The sequence below is a fragment of the Alosa alosa genome, chromosome 17 (genome assembly GCF_017589495.1).
Source record: "Alosa alosa isolate M-15738 ecotype Scorff River chromosome 17, AALO_Geno_1.1, whole genome shotgun sequence".
NCBI lineage: Eukaryota > Metazoa > Chordata > Actinopteri > Clupeiformes > Clupeidae > Alosa > Alosa alosa.
This window is the reverse complement of record NC_063205.1, coordinates 10,722,193-10,742,248: the sequence shown is the minus strand read 5'-3', so window position 1 is coordinate 10,742,248 and position 20,056 is coordinate 10,722,193. Positions and strand designations below refer to the sequence as shown.

General features: G+C 42.1%; 1 protein-coding gene across 3 annotated transcripts in view; it reads left to right on the top strand.

The window, feature by feature from the left end:
- The first annotated feature begins 3,636 nt into the window (after window positions 1-3,636).
- Window positions 3,637-20,056, top strand: part of LOC125310559 (CCR4-NOT transcription complex subunit 2-like) — a 39,039-nt gene continuing 22,619 nt past the window's right edge. Inside the window, exon 1 of one of the 3 annotated variants that reach the window (XM_048268086.1) lies at window positions 3,637-3,731. Coding sequence is in view for 1 of the 3 variants with exons in the window: in XM_048268085.1 (XP_048124042.1) it covers window positions 4,065-4,103 (39 nt within the window). In the remaining 2 variants the exon portion in view is untranslated. Of the gene's footprint in view, window positions 3,732-3,798; window positions 3,820-3,946; window positions 4,104-20,056 lie in introns of those variants that run through there. The other 2 variants (XM_048268087.1, XM_048268085.1) reach the window with 2 other exon arrangements.

Below are 20,056 nucleotides of genomic sequence, written 5' to 3'. Positions count from 1 at the left end.
GGCCTATTGCATGCCTAGGCAGTTTGAAAGACAATTCTCCGCCTGCCCCTTGGATTAAGCGAGGTGAATGGTTCGTTTCCAGACTATATATTTCAATGATATAGAATTGCCCGCCAGGCTAGGATAATATTATTTTAACGATTGGATCGTACGAATTGTTACCACGTTGTTATTGTATGATTTGTAACGATGGAGTTGTGATGTGTGACCATATAATGAATATGAGAATGAGTGTGGCTTTAGAACACATATTTTTGTACAAAATTTTCTAAAATAACCTTATGTTACGTATGTTGATCATGTTTGTAATTGGTGTTTTGTGGTTCTTCTAGTTGGCACGCATTGAACAGGAACTACGAGAGAGCCTACAGCGGGAAGAGGAAAAGCAGAGGGCTCTCGATAAGGTCCGGCAGGAGGAGAACCGCCTGCGGTGGAAGAACCTCTGTTTCCTCAGCCTCAACCAGAGAACGGCAAAGTATGTGTCAATCCTATAAGCTTGAATGGGGTTAGAAAAAAGAGAGAGAGGAAGAGAGAATGTGAGAGATTGTGGAGATATCAAATTTGTTTGGGGCTCCAAGCTATTTTTAATTCACATGTTATTCTAAATAGGACAAAAATAGAACCAGTTTTTCCTCAGTCTCATTGATAATAAGAATCCAAACTTTGAAACGCCATGAATCTATATAGAGATACTATCCAATTCTTGGAAATGGTTCAGAAAATGTCATCATGAAATGTCATCAGAAAATGTCAAATGACTGCAGGTGAGTTGTGCAATGCCTCACTGTGTGTTGCCTCCTCTGACAGGCCATGGGTCAACAGCTACTACAAAAACATTCCTATGCACATCTACTGTCTTCCCATCAAGTCACTCGCTCACAAAAACAGCAAGATGAAGAGGAAGAAATGGAGGAAGTAAACGGGATGGCATAGAGTATGGACAAATATGGAAATTGTGGTTTTGAGTTTTTTGTATATTTCTGTTCATATACAAATAGCGATGATGGAAAGATGTCATGGCTTTACTAACACTTTGAAATGGACAACATTTTTGTCTGCTGATTTTTTTTCTGTTTAAGTGGTGAATGAAATACAAGTGATTGCTCTATAAAGGGTTTTGCTCAGATTAATATATCTGTTAGTAACACACTTCTTTGTAATCCTCTATCCACACAAACAGCAAATCAATAAGTGTGTGCATTTAGAACTAAGATGTCTCATCAGTTTGTGCACCATTTAAAAAGTGCTATTTACAGTAATGCACCATTTGCAGCTACAGTGTCATAATCATCGAGATTTCACAAATGGAGCTTTCTAGCCAACTACAGGCCTCCCCCCACTGGGAATTGAAACTTCAAGGCCTCCAGCTGTCCGTATGAGCAGAAAGCATATGAATAAATAAAGGTTTCCGCAGCGAGTCCCAGCAAAAGAAGTCATCAAATCATCTCTGGTTCACTAACTCGACAGCGCTCGTAACTACTGAGCTGACACTGTTCCAGGTGATGAGCCGGACAGGTACTTATCACGGTTATGTTTCGTTGAAATCTCCTGTTCACACAGCATGCATTATTTACACATTTAATAGCGTCACCTTACAGTGAATTCTTGAGGGTCAGTCAAGGGTTTTATCCCACAATATGCTGTCCGACTGAGTCCAATGGGAGGCCCATAGCAAGGGAGAATACAAGTCTATTGTTTGAAAAGCTTTAGAGTAAAAAAGCGTCATACTTGAAACTTAACACTGAGAGTAGGTGAAGCAGGAACGTCTATCATATGCACAGAAGATGAGCCCATCATTTACACTATGCTCAACTGTGACATGGAACTTTACAAAGCGTCAAGTTTATCCTCTTCAACAAAGACTCATTGAAATTGACAATCTACCATTACTATTTCTTATTCCGAAAATTATATGGTTTTGACATATGTTTTATAATTAGGTTATAATCAGGAGTACACTGAGTGAGGTGCCATTTAGGAAGGTCTGGTTCACTGGTTTAAGTATATATACTCTTTTGGTTTGTATACGCCTACAGGAAGGCTTTAACAATTGTATTCAAATTTCCTGTCAACAGCCATATAATTCACTGCCAGACATTATGTGAGACGAAAACAAACTAAAAACATATCTATCTAATATAACTGAGCTAGGATTTTAAAATAGAATAGCGCCAAGGGCATTTACCCCCTGTTGGACTGCATGTCCCCAGTGTTCCCCCTTTTCCCCCCTGTTTGTGTGTGTGTGTGCATGCATACACAAGTGTTTGTGTGTCTCCTGCTCCATCCAGTGTCAAAGATAGTGCCAACCATTTGTGATGGGTTTATGATTGGGGTGAGGGGTGGTCAATTACTTGGGTGGACATCTTCTGCTGCCTGGTGCCTAGGCTGTAAGATGAATAGGCAAATAAAACCTACAGCAACAGAAACTTCACCTCTAGCCCCCATCTCTATCCCTGAGCTTGTCCACAGTGTTACAATATAATAATAGGCTAACAACAACAACAACAATACTACTATTACTACTACTGTGGTTATGGTTATGGGATTTGGCAGACGCTTTTGTCCAAAGCGACATACAAATACAAAACAATATAATATTTGAATTTAACAGGGAACAGATTAAATTGTTGGTCAGACTATAATAAGGAGAATAGCACTAATAAACAATAATATCAATTCAATCAATATCCTAATGAAATAAACAATGAAAATGAGGGAAAAAAGTAATAATAAACAATAAAGTCCATTCAATCAATAATATAAAAACAATAACATGGTAAGACTACATTAAGGAGAATATCAATAATAAACAATAATGTCAAATTAATCAACAGCCTAATGGAAATAAAACAATATTATACAAACCATAACGCATAAGATGCACATAAAGAACTAAGTGCATGTTGAACACATATGCCTTTAGACCCCTCTTAAACGACCCAAAACTATCACAGAAACGAAGAGCACTGGGCAACTCATTCCACCAACATGGAACCACTGAGGAAAAGAGTCCTACATACATTACATTACATTACATTACATTACATTTGGCTGACGCTTTTTTAACCAAAGCGACTAACAACATGGTAAACAGTAAGTTTTAGAACAATTCTCACAATTTTAGGACAGTTTAAAAAAAAACACATTAGAGTACAGTAAGAATAAGTGCGTCGGTGAGTGCTGTATTTTAACAGTTACTTGTCAGTTTAACGGCTGGTGAGTGCTAGGATCAGTAAGACTTGTTGTAAGTGTTGCTATGAGAGTAGATGTTCTCTAAAGAGCTGGGTCTTCATAGAGGACTACATATGGCCTAATCAGTTGTAATGATCTTATTACACAAGCAGGTAAGCCAGCTAATAGTGAATTACAATACTACTACTACTACTAATATTACTAGCCTACTACTATTACTAGGCCCTACCACTACTAATGTTGATGTTTTATTATAGTAGCCTAGTAGGCCTATTGCTGCTGCAGATGATGCCATTATTGTTGTTGTTAGACTATAATTATTGTAGGCTAAATAATCATTGTTGTTACTATTATAATTATTAATATCAGTATTGCTATCTAAACGATTTTATACTGGTTGGCAAATGCAAAAGTTGCGCCTGAGAAATTGCTTTGGAGGTCGAGGTGAGGTCAGAGGGTAAAGGCCATTCACCCAGCATCCTCAGTTGTGGAATACACACAGCCATCTTGGATCTACGAGAAGAAGAGAAATTAATGCGGTGAGTTTTTTTTTCTCCGATTTTTTCCGCAACAGTATCCATTTTAGTCAATAAGGATATAGATGCACGGAGAACCCGAAATATTTCGGTACTTAATAATGTAAATTTTGTGTTATTTTGTCCGGTCGGTGGGCCACAACCGATCGGTAGGTTTATCGCTTGTAGTTTTTGTCTCGGCTGTATAATTCGAGAGGGACCGAGGACCTTGGACGGAGCCATAACAGGCCCAATACAGCGGCTAACGATAGCAGGGCTTCGTTGTAGTCAAGCTGTTAAAGCTACCTCGCTAGCTTAGATTTAAAAAAAGGGAGCGAAATAGTAAGCTAGGCTATCATGCTAAGATTTGGGAACAGAAACCCACCAGGGCCTTTGGTAGGTAAGATTAGCTTTACTGGTCGTGGCTACTTAGCCGTCTAGCCATCCAACCTGGTCCCTCACCATTGCAAGTGCTATGTTAGCTATTGCTTATTATGTTGATTATGAAGCCATGAAGTTCCTAATCAAAATCTTACTCAAATTGATTGGTTGGTATATCGTTATGCATTTTGAAGAATGCAATGAACCCAACGTAATTCGACTGTTTATCTGTGTGTAATCAAGTTTAATGTTTACTGAAATTTGCAGAAGTGCCAACTCTGTGTTCAATTTTAGCTGCAACAGCCAAATAATGTTAACGTTTTGATCGCTAGGTCGTTAGCCAAATAATTGTCATTTTAACGAGACCTAGCTAACTCCAGCCCGTCCAGCCAGGTAATATCCGTTTTCCTAGCTCAGTGTATTGCAAGAAAGCTATGGTTTGCCACTTAACGTAGACAACATTATGTAGAAATGATATAATGTTACACTTTTGGCTTTTGAATGTGTGTCCATTGAAACATTGTAGTATGATTTGTGGCTATAACGTTACCAGATTGTCACTGGCACGGGGTTGCAGTCAGCCACTCTGCATAACTAGGCTGTTAAGTTACTTTATTGTAGCCATCCCTAATGCAACTTATTGAAATCTAACATTTGGTAAATCCTGGTCTGTACGTGGTTGGTCACATATAGCTAACAAACAACCTACAGAGTTTCTGGCTAACCTTACAGGGGGGAGATATCGCTGTGTGCTAACGCTAGCTACTCATCTGGCAGACTAACGTTAACGTTAGGGCTGAATGGCTATCTGACAAACGTTAACTGTTGATAAGGTTAGCTTTTTGGTAAACGTTTTTGCTTCATTACTGAAAACAGTTTAGGTGGACATGTGTTGATTGATGCAGTGGTTGACTTAGTCAGCGGGCTCATTACATCAGGTAATAGCCTTGTGAATTGCTTGGTGGTAACCCACCTGGGGCACGTTAGATCGGTAGCTTTAGGTAACGTTACGCTAATTCATTTTTTGCTGATTTAGCATTTACATGATTCAATATAATGTTAAATACAGTAACGTTATCTCCGACTTGCCAATAACCACGTCACCACTATTTAAAGTAATGTTACAGATGGTGAAGAGACCCCGGTTTTTAAACGTTTATGAGGCAGCTCTGTTGGTTGTACTTGTGGCAGTGGGGTTGTAATTCACGGAAGTTTGTAAGAACAAGAGAAACTAACGTTTTAATATAGTACGGTAAGATAACGGTTTTAATCATATGTGATAGTGGGAGTAAGCTAACGTAATAATAGTTAGTTTCTTATAATTATGTACCTATTGTACTTGTTCTCCCAAGTCATACCTCTGTGGCCTCGACTGATAGCCTATTTAGCAGTAGATAGTAAGACTATTTCATTGAGTTTGGCAGTAGGCATTCGGCTTCCTACTTGTTCCTTGGTATTGAGATTAGTCAACGGATACTGTGTTTGAGGAATTTGTTACAGTTGAGGAATGACAACTGAAGTATGTCATCTTTACCTCGAAATTTGCCCTGTGTAAGCCTTCTCTCTATTGGACATAATATTTACATTAGCTTTCACTGCCAAACCTGAACCAAATTTTAAGGAGAGAACTATGTGAGACTAGTGAGAACTATGGGTAGTGCATTTATCTCGGCTTTTCTTTTTCACCAAAGCTATATTTCTGCATGATGAACAAATATTTTTTTATAGATTGTGTGCAATCAACTGTGCCAAGACTAGTCTACAACATGTCTTTGTCTGTTATGCATAGTTGCCATTACCCATGTACTGTCAGTTTCAAAGGGGGCTGTTTTACTTTTTATATTAGGCTAGTGGGAGTATGAGGGACACACTGCTGTCTTTGATCTAAAAACAGTACAGTGAAAAATCAAGGTGAATGCCAGGTAGGGAATCCCATCTGAATGTAACGATGAAAAGCGATTGTTCCCTGGAAGGCTTACAGTGTGACTGCAGCAAACCAGGCAGTCTTAGAAGTTTCATGCATCAGAGCACTGATGATGTGTTTTGCCACAGCTTTGTTTTTACATTCTAAATTGGTTAAGGAGTATTCACAGAAATCTGTGATTAGTCTCCTTGCTGGTCTTCTTCATTCTCTCTCTCTCTCTCACTCTCTCACTCACTCACTCACTCACTCACTCACACACACACACACACACACACGCACACGCACTTGCACTCACTTTCTCTGCATACTGTTGGCATGCAACCTATCCACTTCTACCCTCCTAATTTATTAAATATCCAAATCAGCTGCAGCTGTGACTAAAGACTTTCCCACAGCAGAGCAGATGAATTGCGGCTCTTTTGTCCAAGCGAGGAGGGCACCATGTAATGAGTGGAAGAGATGTTTGCCAGCTTCCCAGAGACCCCATGCTTCTCATCCGTCTTGTCCCTGTATGTTCGTTATATCACTTCTGACATCATTTAGACGAGCATCAGCATCCGTTTGTCCCCAAGGGATTCTCGCTGGTGATTTAAGAAAGGAAGAATTCCTCCTCTCTCTCGCTCTCTCTCTCTCTCTCTCTCTGTCTCTGTGGATTGCTCTGTGAAAAGATTGATTGCTCGGAGCCAGGAAAATATCCTCAGCACCCCATCCTTTCACTGCCCACTGTCACATACCCCTAACTGAAAGATGTCCTAAATTTTATGCCCAAGTTTCATTTTAGAGACTATTAAGTCCTGAATTCAATGGTGGTTTTGCTGGGTATATGGAGCTGGGAGATTACAGAGCCTGAACACAGTGTGGAATATATGCTGCTTGTTTTTTCTTGTCAGGGACAGCCCATGTTGGTTTTTGGTCAATTTTAGTTTGTTTCATTCTCTCTGTGCAGGTCAAAACATCAGTAAATGGTGACTGGTGTATTAATGGACTTTTCTGGTTCTCGCTCACCCACCCACACACACACACACACACGTTTAATTGTTTTTGTTGATGCATCCAGATATACCCATCAGCTAATGGATGTTATACATCCCTTCCTGATCAAGGCAGACTAATAATGCACGATGGCCAAAGGTGTGGGAAGATTTTCTGTCACTGTGTTAAGGGAAAGCCCTCAGGTGCCTTAAGATGAGTTTTCTCTCTTCCAGCATTGCCATGCAGGGCAGAATTTCAGCAGCAATAAACACGGCAATATATTTACACAACTAATAAAATATGATTGGGGGACACTGCCATCCCTGGAATACTTGTTAACCTGACTTCTTTGTAGGCTCAGCATAGCCTACCTCGTTCAGCAAAGTTTTTATTCTGAAAATTTAGTCATGAGTGAAGAGTCACAATTGAGCCTTAGCCTGTTCCAATATTATGTAAAGGAAATGCAAAATGTTCCAGAAGTCACTTTCAATTTGAAGTCAATTACCCACGTGTGTGCGTGTGCGCGTGTGTGTCCTCTCTCAAAGTATCCTCATCAGTACGATCACACAGCTCCCCACATCGCGTTCCATCCACCTGACTTTGCAAGAGGTTGCTCTGCGTAGGGGGTTGAAATCAATCGATCATTAAGTCTGTATGAACACCATTTCTATTTCAAGCTCGTTTGAGAGGGATTGGATTTGTTGGCTGTCCCTGCTGAGGTACTTTTTGTAACCAACAAAGCGTTAGCCGGGCAAGGCTTGTATTAGGCCGACCCCACTGGGAGCCCTCCACTGTGGGCTTTTGGTAAGGATGAGACACAGGGTTGCACAAGGTTGTTTTGTTCTTGGCCCTGGGAGATGGAAATCTTAGCTGACCTTCATTCAGTTATCTGAATGTGAAGGCCTCCCAGAGAGATGACATCTAGGAAAAGTGTTCATGTTTGTATGCATTTTGAAAGACAACATTTAACAGTGTTTTCTCTTACTTAGCTAGATTAGGAGAAATTCATTGCAAACACCTATTTCAGGTAGAAGGCCTACCTGACAATATGTCTGCTCCTTAAAGTGCTTGTGTGAAAAAGTCTGAAAAGAAAGAAATTTGTGTATCATCTTTTCCACTTAATTTAGTGTTGACGTCTGGGATTACGATGGCAGAAAGCACCTTGTTTAAGACTGTTAATTTTAAGCAACCTAAAGCTACATCCATAGGACCACTGAAAGCAATGCCTTGTGCTCACTTGGCTTAATATGGTGATTTGTGACTTCACAGTCAAATGCAAGAAGAGTCAATGCAACCAGTGTTTGTTACAGGTTTATCAAGCAGATGTTGTGCCAGTGTCATGCCCATTGAATGAATACAGTTGACCTGTTTGTCCTGCCTCGTATGAATATAAACGCTTGTCCCCATCTACCCTTTATAAATGTTCTTGAGGGTGTGAACTGAGGCATTTTCACTAAGGTGGACTTGTTTACTTATGTCCAGTATTTTGCGTAGTGCACATGTAAACATTCACCGCCCACTGACTTCACTCCGCCTATGGTGTATTGTGATTGTGAAATGTAATTTGCGATGCTGCTCTGCATCAGTGGTGAGTAAGCCTACCCTCAAACCAGTTATTCCCCCTGGGGATGCCTCATTGTTTCAACTTGCCCTGTTCGACCAAGTTCCTAATGGTCTTTGTCCTCATAGCCAAGGAGGTGATGGCCTAAATTTTTTCAGCCTCTTGAACGTTGTTGGTGTTCGAGTGTGGCACTTCAGTCTCCCATTGTAAATCCAGTGGCCCTCTATGTGAAGTGGTCAGAGTAGCAATGTTTCTTTCTTTCTTTCTATCACTGGCTAAATTTAGTCTCTCCTTTGTTGACATTTTTCTGGTTCAGCTCTAGAGTGTAATTTATTAGAACCCTCCATGCCCAAAGCCATGTCCAGACAAGTTGCAATAGAGGAAAAACTGTGTTTCAATTCCAATTGGGATGAAACATTGACTGGTCAGTGCTCTGCAGTCAAGAGCAGCCCATTGTTTGCTAAAACCTCGCCTTCCCGACACTGCACGTGTCTGCTCTGACCCAGTCTTTAGGTCTGCCAGAACAGCCTTCAAGCATTGGACCAAGTCCAGCGGATGTGAAGGATTGTTCACTTCCGGCACAGCGGCTAAGGGATCCGTTTATTGATGGGGTGAAGGCAATCCAGCACAGCTTAGTTCTCAGTGAAAGACCATTTTTAATTGTATGGAAATATTATAGGCCCATTTTGCAGACTTGACCATGCATTCATCAAATCGATCACTATTCACTTATATTTGGAGCACCCTCCTTTTGAAGGCAAAATCTTGAGGTTTAACCTACATTTGCCACTCAAGTTACTAGGCAAGAGCAGTGTCACATGGTCCTGAGATTCTGTTGAACGGGTCCTTCACTGTCAAGAGGGATTTTGGCTTGTATGTGAACTGTCTAGAGAATCCCTCTGACCGCCCTCTTTCCCATCTGAGGAGCTAGTCTCCAGCGGCAACAGGCCTGCTAAATAATTAAGTGTCTGTGATCTCAAGCCATATGTTGGATTGAATGTATCTATCCATGTTGTATCATTGTCCTGCTAGGATGAGGAGGGCTTGCAGATATATCAGATTTTTCCCTTTTGCACACTTCTATGCACTGAAGCAGCCATTAATATTGGACGAGAATTTGACAGCGAATGAAAATATAGGCCTACTCGGGTGTACAGAAATTCATGAGTATCTTCCAAGAAGGTAGAGAAATATAAACCTGTCACCTGGGACTTTCTCCTGTCAAAAGAGATTGACGTCACTGCATGACAGACAGCGTGCTTCAGTGGTCGCTGTGCTGGGCATTCAGGGCAGCGCACTCTCCGGTTTTGGAACTAGGCAGCCTTCCAAAGCCAAGTGGTTGATTGGCATTGCAGTGGAATGGTAAGGAGAAGGGAGATTGAGAAGTAAAGATCCTTTCTGGAATATTGTAGTTCATAACATTTAGTGTGAGAACTATCTGGAGAGAAAAGAAAACTTCCACTGTGGAAAGTTTGCTATGACCCTTGAAATAGGAATTAGTCTATCAGATGTGGCTGTTTGAGACCAGTGTTTTAAACTTCCACTGCTGCCAAGACCTGTATAACAATAAAGAATTTGTGTTGTCCAGAGAGGAGAACAGAAGCAGGCTAGACCAACCTTTGCCATGGCAATGAGATTTAGGCTTCACCACACTGTGTTTCAGTGTTTGGGGTATTTCCTGTGTAGAGAATTCGGCAGTGCCAAGAAATGTGTCAACCATTATCTTGGTTTCTTGTTATTCTCTGATCATAGATCATTTCTGTTCTGATGGAAGTGCCATAGCTCTGCACAGAACTGAGGGCAGTCAGCACTTACATAGGCCATGTAAGGTTATAACCATTGACTCTAATTTCTTTAGAAATGTCAGGTTAGCTGAAATGGAGTTTGTCGGCCTTGTAATTTAATGTAATTTAACATGATCTTTTGACCACCATAATGGATTCATGATTGGACCCGTCTGGACGTTTTACTCTGCACTCAGTGTAAGCACTGAGAATATGACACTTAACGCTAAGGACTGACAATTGTTTTGTTCATTTGCACACACACTGGTCATATAGAGTTCCGTGGACAGTTTTGATTTTGCTCGACTCGTCACGCAACTTGTTTGACAGGGCCCTTAATTCTCTTATCAGAACACAAAAGCCTTGACCAAGTGATTTAGCCTACCTTCCAAAAACTCCTATATCTTTCAATCTCTTCTGCTAACCTGTGTGAATCCCCGAGACCAAGAAGGCTATGTGGATCATTACAGTAGAGCCATATTCATTTCACCAGGCTCTGCTGCTCCTTGGTACAGTGCCAAACAGTGGTCGACTTTGAGAGAGAGATGGAGAGTGGGTTTGGTATCTTGAGCCCTGGCTCTTAATCAGGGGAAAGCTCCACGTGTCGCCGCTGATTCATGTTCCGGCGAAGCGGTCCAGCTTTCATCATCTGTGCCGGAGGGAGAGGAGTCCTCTGCTTCTCATTGCTATGTGTTGCGCTGACACAGTTCTTCACCACCAGGCAAAGAAATAGCACTGTGCTGTGTCCTGCTTTTCCTAATGTCAAATATGCCCATCCTGCAAATCAGTTTGGGTTTTGTCACTGCAGCCTGATTTGGGGGAGGAATACAATTGGTTAGTTGGTCAGGTGGTGGTCATTAGCCCATATTCAAGTATAAGTATATATACTCTTTTGATCCCGTGAGGGAAATTTGGTCTCTGCATTTATCCCAATCCGTGAATTAGTGAAACACACACAGCACACAGTGTACACACAGTGAGGTGAAGCACCCACTAATCCCAGCGCAGTGAGCTGCCTGCATCAACAGCGGCACTCGGGGAGCAGTGAGGGGTTAGGTGCCTTGCTCAAGGGCACTTCATCCGTGCCTACTGGTCGGGGTTCGAACCGCAAACCCTCCGGTTACAGGTCCGAAGTGCTAACCAGTAGGCCACGGCTGCCCATATGCCAGGCCTGTTGGGTTTCAGGCCCTAACACGCCCTGTGGTGTGTCCATGTCCACCACACCCCCACTGACTTTGGGGTACTGAAGCGGCACTGAGGGAACAAGATCATCTGTGGTGTGGACTGTGTGTGGAGGCTCTCTTGCAGCCAGCTGGTCATTGTTAGATTCAGAGGAGCAGCAGGAGGAAAAGCTAGTGTGCCTGAAAAGGCGAGAAAAGGCATGTAGTGTGAGATGAGCCTCTCCCTCTCTCTCCCTCTATCTCTCCCTCTCCCTCTCTCTCCCTCTCCCTCTCCCTCCCTCTCTCTCCCTCTCTCCCTCACTATTGCTCCATCTCTCTGTTATGCCCTACTATTCATCTATCTTCTGTGTTCTGTGTTACATTCTCTCTTTCAATCTCTCACCCTCTATTGCTCTCTTCCTTCCTCCCTCTCTCACATTCACTCCCTCTTTCTCCATCTCTCTTCTCACTCTTGCTCCATCATCCTGTTCCGCCCTACTATTCATCCTTTCTGTCTTACATTCTCTTATCTCATCTCTTCAATCTCTCACCCTCTGTTCCTCTCTCTCTCTCTCGCTCGCTCGCTCACTCTCTCTCGCTCTCTCTCTCTCTCTCCCTCCATCTCTCTCTCCATCTCTCCTTTATCGGGTAGGCTTCATCATGCCCAGGGGAAGAGTCTCTTCTCTTTGACCAGATTTTGAGATTTGGGTCATCGTTTGCCTTTCAGCCCTCATTCCCTCCACCCTCCATCCCACCCACCAAGCTCAACATCTGGGCCAATCGGGGCACAGCACATCTGGTCTCACAGAAGACGGGGCATAGAGTGCAGTAGCTGGAGGAAATTAGGGTTGTGTGTGTGTGTGTGTGTGTGTGTGTGTGTTTTGTATTTGTCTCACCTCCTGGCAGCCTTCACACACACCCACTTTGAACACACACCCATGTCTCTGTCACAGACCCGTCTGTGTATGTGGATGGAGGGCAAGCATTTTGTTGGCAGTGTGCCCACATCCATGGCTCCTGGGCCTGCCAGGTCCTTACTCATCCGCAGGACAGAGCTGCACAGCTGATGTTGAGTGGGTATTATATGCGCGAGTGGGGCCATGAATACATTTGCATCTGTTTACATTTTTAATGAAGAGCAGCTTAAGTGTAGGGCCATGTTTCCGGATGCAGATATTCACTCTCGCTAAATACTTTGGAGCTCTGGCCTTGAAGTTGGGACCAGTTCTGCAACTGGTCTTTAGAAGGTTAAACTGTTTGCCTTGGAAGTAGAGAAAGAATCCATGCTTAAACTTAACCTCTTTATGATATTTTGAATATCTAATGTGGTTAGAGTGCGTATTTTTTAAATTGTCATCTTTACAGAATAATGTTCCCAGGTGAATTATCGTACCAGAAATGACTCGCCCTCTGACTGACTTTCTGGCAGTGACCTCGAAAATAAAATGGTTGTTAAAGTACTTTTCCATAACCTCTACTTGCACCACTAGACTGAGGAGGCTTTGAGAGTTTGAATAATTGTGCAGTTGTTAATAGATGCACACACACACACACTTCCCCACCAGCTTTTGGATCACGCTCCCCACCCAGGACTTTGTCAAATTATGCCACCCAGCCCTAGCTTCTACTCTCTATAGCCCACCACTTTTTAGAAGGAAGATGATGTTGGACCTAGGGAAGTAAAAGGTGACTCATTAAGAAGGATAAATGTCTCCTATGCCTTATCCCCTAGTTATGAAATCACCATTTTGCATTAAGGGGAGGTTAGATTCAGGTTAGGTAGAGAACACCGAGTTCTTGTGGCTGACAATGGCGTCTAGGGACTGCGTCCCTTCCGTGTTGAGTGTGCAGTGTTCCTGAAAGGACGAGTGGGTTTTGTGTGATGTGTGTGGAGGTGGAATTTCAGCAAGCTGGGAGACCGTGTGTAGGCTCACCCATTGTGGCCAAGGCCTCAGAGCGGTCCACCGTGTGGCAGGCCTATCAGATAAGTGAATAAAGACGGGTGCTGTTTTCAGTACTTGAGTGCTGAATTGTTGTCCGATGAGATTTCTGGGCTTACAGACGTAACCTTAACTGTCTACTTCTAACCTCTCAACTTCTAACCTCACTCACCCGTATATTGTTGGCTTAATCAGAAAGATAAAAAGATGAATGTATCTGATTATTGCTAATGCATTTTGGCAGTTCTGTTTCACAGCCTACAATGGATGTGAACGTAGTCTATCCTCCCACAGCTGCCAGCAGCTTTGTTTCACTCTGACCTAATGCCTTGCTGTCATTGCATCACAGCTGTAGCATAGGGCACACTACTGGGCGTATTGTGTGTGTGTGTGTGTGTGTGTGTGTGTGTGGGAAGGAGATGATGTTGTCTGCAGATCTGCTGCACAGATGGCAACATTGTCTGCTCCTCCCACCCCCCTCTCGCCTTTATTTGTCTTCGGCTGCCAATGGCTGGTGGCTGCTCTCATTTACTGGACTGCCATTGGCTGAAGAAAGGCCCTCCCTATTAACCCCCAGTCTGCGGTGAGGAACAGTGGATAATGTATAGAGTGTTGTTGGTCTGTTTTTTGTTTTGGTTGAACTTGTGGGTGTGATTGTCAGTAATCTTCCCATCACTGTGTGTGTGTTTTCTACTTATTGAAAAAAGCTTGAGCAATTACACGGCAAGCTATTGTGGGGGTTCTGCTATGAAAACTGTTTTACTGTCCAATTCCAGGAGAATATTCGTAATTTTCGCCATATTATAAAAGAGAACCCAGGGATGAGATGTAAAGTAACGCATCAGCAAGACACTTTGCTTTTGAAAACTGGATGCCACACAGCCACACCTACCGTTCATTTATAGAACCAGATCCCACCCCACAAGACAACGAACCGAACTGGTAGAAGTAGTGTAGATCCTGACACTTGGCTTTTAAAATTAGGAACGAAACTAGGTGGCACTCCTACTGTTCCTATTGAATACCACCCCACAAGAGGGACATTTTCATATCTGACACATGCTGAGCACACAATCAGCCAAGAACTTCAGCAAGGAAGTCCAAGCACAGCCAATCACTTCTCAGCCAAGGACTTCAGCAGAATTCTCGTGGCTGATGGTTTACTGATGGGGATCTGTGTGAGGTAGAGTCTGTACCAACTCCTGTGCCATTTCAGCAGCAGAGGCCTTGTCTTCCACCCACTGAGAAGGAGGTGCAGTTGGCTTTTACAGAGACGATGTGATTATGTAACCGTGAGGTCAGTTTGAACAGGATCAATTATACAGAGAGAGTTCAGTGCTCACCGAAATACAGAAAGCAGCATGCTCTAGAATTTGATGTTTGAACTTTTTAAGAAACAGCTGCTTATGAGTCTCATAACAGTAGGCCTGGCAAATCTGCACAAGTTGTGATTCCAGCTTCAACTAGGTCTGATTAGTCAGTTGGGTTGTGTATGATGACGGTGATGGCCTGAAGGCCTGTTTTTGCTTCGCAAACCTAAAGCAGTTGATGCGTTTTTACTTTGTCTCCAAAAGACTTGCCTTTCATCACCATTATATAATAAGAAACAGTCCTTGTTTTATGTAACATGTAACGGCATATTTCATGGAGATGTTGGTATTGTAATATGAGAACAAGGCTCCGTCAGTGTGCCATGAAGTTAGAACAAGCTGGCAGTGCTGTTGCTGGGGGATGGTACCACACTGGTTTAATCTGACTTACTAAGTGAGATTTGGTATTAATATTTTAAGAATAGGACTCTGTATCATGTTATAGTTCAGGAACTCGCATCATATTTCCTGAAAGCTCTCGCGGGCTGTTTGACACTGCTTCCATGGGCCCCTTTATTGAACTGCATCTGTTTTACTTTGGAGTCCAACCTTCAAAGATCACAAGACTTTAATTGCCATTTTGCTTTGCCGCCACAGATGTTACATCTGTGCCAGTACAATCAAAGACCCACAGCTGCCTCACATGGTCGCGTTCGGACACACACACACACACACACACACACCATCACCAACAAAATGCAGTCTGTGTAGATATGATTGTCTTTGCTGTACTGGTAAGAAGGCTAATCCTTGTTTACAAAATAAAGCAACCAAAGGTTACTTAATTTAATTTCATTCAGACAGATTTCTGAATCAATTAAGCTTGCTGTTCAGTGCAACTTCATGGTGCCTCACTTCAGTCGCCTAGCAGTTCTGTAGGAGTCTGATTACCATGGCTGTGTGTACTTCAGGAAGTGTCCATCTTAGACACATGAATCTAATGAGTTCCAGTGTCCTCTCCCACACTTGAGCCTCCTGCAACTGGTGTGTCTCTGATGCCCTGGATGTGTTTGTTAAGTGTGCTTGGTCACAAGAGAACAGAGGAAGGGATTGCGTATTTCTTGATAAAACCACTAGACCGTATGAGCTTACATTGCTAACTAGCCCGTGATTTAATATGTTACCCTTCCGAGAGGCTGAGTGAGGCCTTAATTTCTGCCTTAATCTGTAAATGATTCCTTTTAGTGTATTTGTTTATTAGCTTTAAACTATTAGCATATATGTTTCATCCATGAGCTATTGATTAGTTACAATAGTGATGCATCACATGTTTCTTTTTTTTTCTTAAAAGTCAAATACAACACCACTACACCTGTCTCAGTCAACATGACTCGCCTCATTTGCAGCATGTTGGGCTTGTCTCATGTAATTTCTCTCCCCATCTTTCACCCATGTAAGAAAATCAGTACTGTGTTTGATGAGTGATCCATCTCCTCTTTATGCACAGCCAGATGTGCACAGTAATCTGAAAGGAATGAGCACTTGTCTGGGCTGTAGGCATCACGATCCTGGAAGAAGCAGTTTTGGCTAAGGTCACACACATCCCAGGCCAAAATTGGAGGGGTACAGGATCCAATACAAGAGTATAAAAAAAATGAGATAATCCACACACCAAATAGCTTACAAACAAACAAAAAAAACTGTGAATGGGAGCTATTGTCATTATCGATATATTATTATGACCGCCGCGCAGCGAAGCGGCGGTCATATAGGTTTAGTCAGATTTTTTTTTTTTTTTTTTTTTTTTTTTTTTTTTTTCGCATGTCCAAATTTCCGTCAATGATTCCCGGGACACTGAAAGACCGGGGTAGACAAAACTTGGTGGGCATGTAACCCTATATGGATAGCATGGAACCATCGTTTTTCGTTTTGATCTGTAGCCCCCACGCTGGACTGCACCCCCCGAAAGGAGGGTAGGGCAGACACAGTTTTCTGTGAATATCTCGAGAACCGTAAGGTTTAGGAGGACCACCTTTTTTTTGTATGTTGATCTCAGGGGCCATGTCAACCCATTCCATAACCACTAATTTCATGTATAGCCACCTAGTTAAACACAAAAAGTAAAAAATGAGGTGTTGTAATTGTAGGTATCTGTGACCTAACATAGTCAAAACTGCACGAAATTGGAAGTGTAGGATCATTTTGACACCTTCTGAATGCACGCCAAGTTTCGTGGAATTTTGTTCATGGGGGCCACACAATAAATGAATTTCTGTTATATTACACCAACTGGCCTGTAGGTGGGCGGAGACAGTTTTCTGTGAATATCTCGAGAACCGTAGGGCCTAGGAGGTCCACCTTTTTTTGTATGTTGGTCTTAAGGGGCATGTCAACCCATCCCATTACCACTTATTTCATGTATAGCGCCACCTAGTTAAAAATTAAAAAGCAAAAAATTAGGTGTTTTCATCTCAATATCTCTGGCTGACAAGGTCAAAACTGCACCTAAATTAAAAGTGTAGGATCATTATGACACCCTCTGAATGCATGCCAAGTTTTGTGTACTTTCGTTCATGGGGGCCTTACAATAAAATAATTTATGTGTACATTTAGTGACGATACACCAACAAGGATTCCGGGACACTGAAAGACCGGGGTACACAAAACTTGGTGAGCATGTACCCCCACATGGATAGCATGGAACCGTCATTTTTCGTTTTCATCTGCAGCCCCCGCTGGACTGGACCCCCCGAAAGGAGGGTAGGGCAGACACAGTTCTCTGTGAATCTTTTATGGTATGTTGGTCTCAAGGGCCCACATCAACCTGGCTCATAATCACTCATTTGTGATTTGCCCCGGTAAAAAATGAAAATCAGTAGGATTAAAAGAAAGCCAAAATAAATATTCATCATCATCATCATCATGGCTGCATTTTCAGTATTGGCGAAGTAGTCGTTTGTCCACTAGATGGCGATCGTTGCAGTGAGGCGTAATTTTGTTGGAAGTTAAAAGTGGGTTGGAAAAACAATGGAACGCTTCATACAAGGACTGTAATTTACCGCAGCGAACATCTAATAAGGATAGGGACGATGTTCACATGAAGTGTAATTCCCATTTCTTCTTGAAGCCGAAATAAATCTGAGGATGTTTATCGGACATGCTTGGTTTTTACTGCAGAATAACGTTAATCTTGTAATATCAATAAGGACCTAGGTAATGTTACCGTTAAGCGTTGGTTGAGTGATGGAGGCATTTGATTTATTGCATTTGTAGAAAACTATAAATGCGGTTATACCAAGCAAATGTATAGCAGCACTGTTTGTATCTTTCGACTGTCATTTATTGCACGTGCTACAAAAATCATTCTGTGCAATGGAAGATTTACCAACGTTACACCGGTCTGATACAGTTTTGCCTATACATGCGGAGACTGAGACGCCTGTTTATTTTGTTTTAAGTGCGTGCAGGGTGTGAGAGGGGAATCGATGTGCTTTGATTACAGCTTGGTAGTTGTAGTCTGTGAAATTAAAAGCACGCGTGTGTGAAGTATCCAAACAATGACACCTTCATTTCATTATGGCTGCTTTAGCAAAACACCTTAAGCTACTGTGTAGTGGGTCCCATTTAGAAGTGGCTACTTCATTCGCGTTTTCCTTGACTCATGGAGCTACGCGGAATGTTATTACAACTTTTTCGCCCACGATATGACAGTTTAAGTCCCGCTTGATACTGTAAGGCGAAGCCATTGGTTTCCAAAGGAGATTTTATTTGTGTCGTTAGCATAGCCTATTGACAATTTATGTTGTCAATAGGCCTACCTTATAATCCTACCTGTAGCTTAGGAAGCTAACAACTTTCTATTAGGATCTAGTTTGTTAGTTAGCGTTTTGTCATAACTCCCTGATGCATTTTTGCATTTAGAATAGCCAGAGCCTGTATATATCTCAATCGAAAATTAAACAATATCGGGTGCCTATGGACTAGGCTGGTGAACCCAGCCTGATCTGCCCGCTATTTATTTTTGATTTCTTAAAAGATTGAGCTTGGTCTGATGAAAGCCAGACTAGCCATGGACCTCAGTTAAACAATGCAAGGGAACATGAATCAGCCTATATTTGCACTAACAATAACGGACAAAAGCTCTTCAACTTTGGCCCGTTAAAATGTGTATGAACAGTCTAGCGGCGATTTCATCAAGGCCCATTTGGACATGTCAGTTATTTGCACCACTGGTTAGATGTAAAACAGCATTTCGTTTCAGACTAGGCTACTGTTACTTAATTTGTGCATTAACAATAACGTTTCAGACTACTGTTACTTAATTTGTGCATTGACAATAAAGTATTACATGAACTAAAGATGACTAAAATCTTATGTAGAGGAAGAAACATTCACAAAAATCCATCCATCCAAAATGACCTTTGTTTTTGATAGCTGTTGAAAACGGCATGGAACTGACAGAGATGTTTTTGTTTATAAATACATAAAAATAAATAAATAAATAACATTATGCTGATACCTTTTGCTTTTCCCAAATACAATGTAGCCTACAGGTGTAAGTGACCTTTCATCAATCCAGTTGCAATGGATGAACTGTGATAAACTGCCCTACTTGTGATTGTTTAGAGATTTTAAAGGTTTTATAACAATTCTACATCTTCTTTGGCTATTCTACAATCTATTCACCTTTTCAGCACCAGTAGGGTACTTTCTGTGCAGCCGCGACACACACTCAGGCATGCCAAACAAGCATACACAAAAGTTTCAAGAGTGGGGATGGAGTAAAATATGGAGACAAATTGAAGTGTGATTTATTTTCGCGGAACGGATGTACAGGACTGAGCGGCGGTCATATTTTGTACCGCTATGCGGTACATCTAGTCTTGAAAAGAGATTATGTGAAGCTGTACCTCACAGTGAAGAGGAGCATTTATTTTCTGTTTTTGTTTGTTTCGGTAATCCCTTGCACCCCAGATATCCCTGACATCTCAGAGAATATAAATAAATAAACATAGCCATCTGTCCCTGGCTGTTAGCGCTAGCATTGCTCTTAAGCTCCCCTGCCACAGAGGCCTGTGCCAAAGCTGTGGGGACACAAAGCACAAGCGTCTCAACAAGCTCCCCTGTCTCTCCATTCACGGTCTTCTGATGCTTTGCACAGTGCCTCCCTCAGTCCTCCAGAGCCTAGGGTGTTAAAGCTGATGCAGATCTTTTTCCTATCTTCCAGTACTAAGGATACATTGTCCCAAAATTGTCTATTTTAAATAGGCAATGTTTTTCTCCCAAATCACCTTGCATAATGATGTGCTTGGGACAC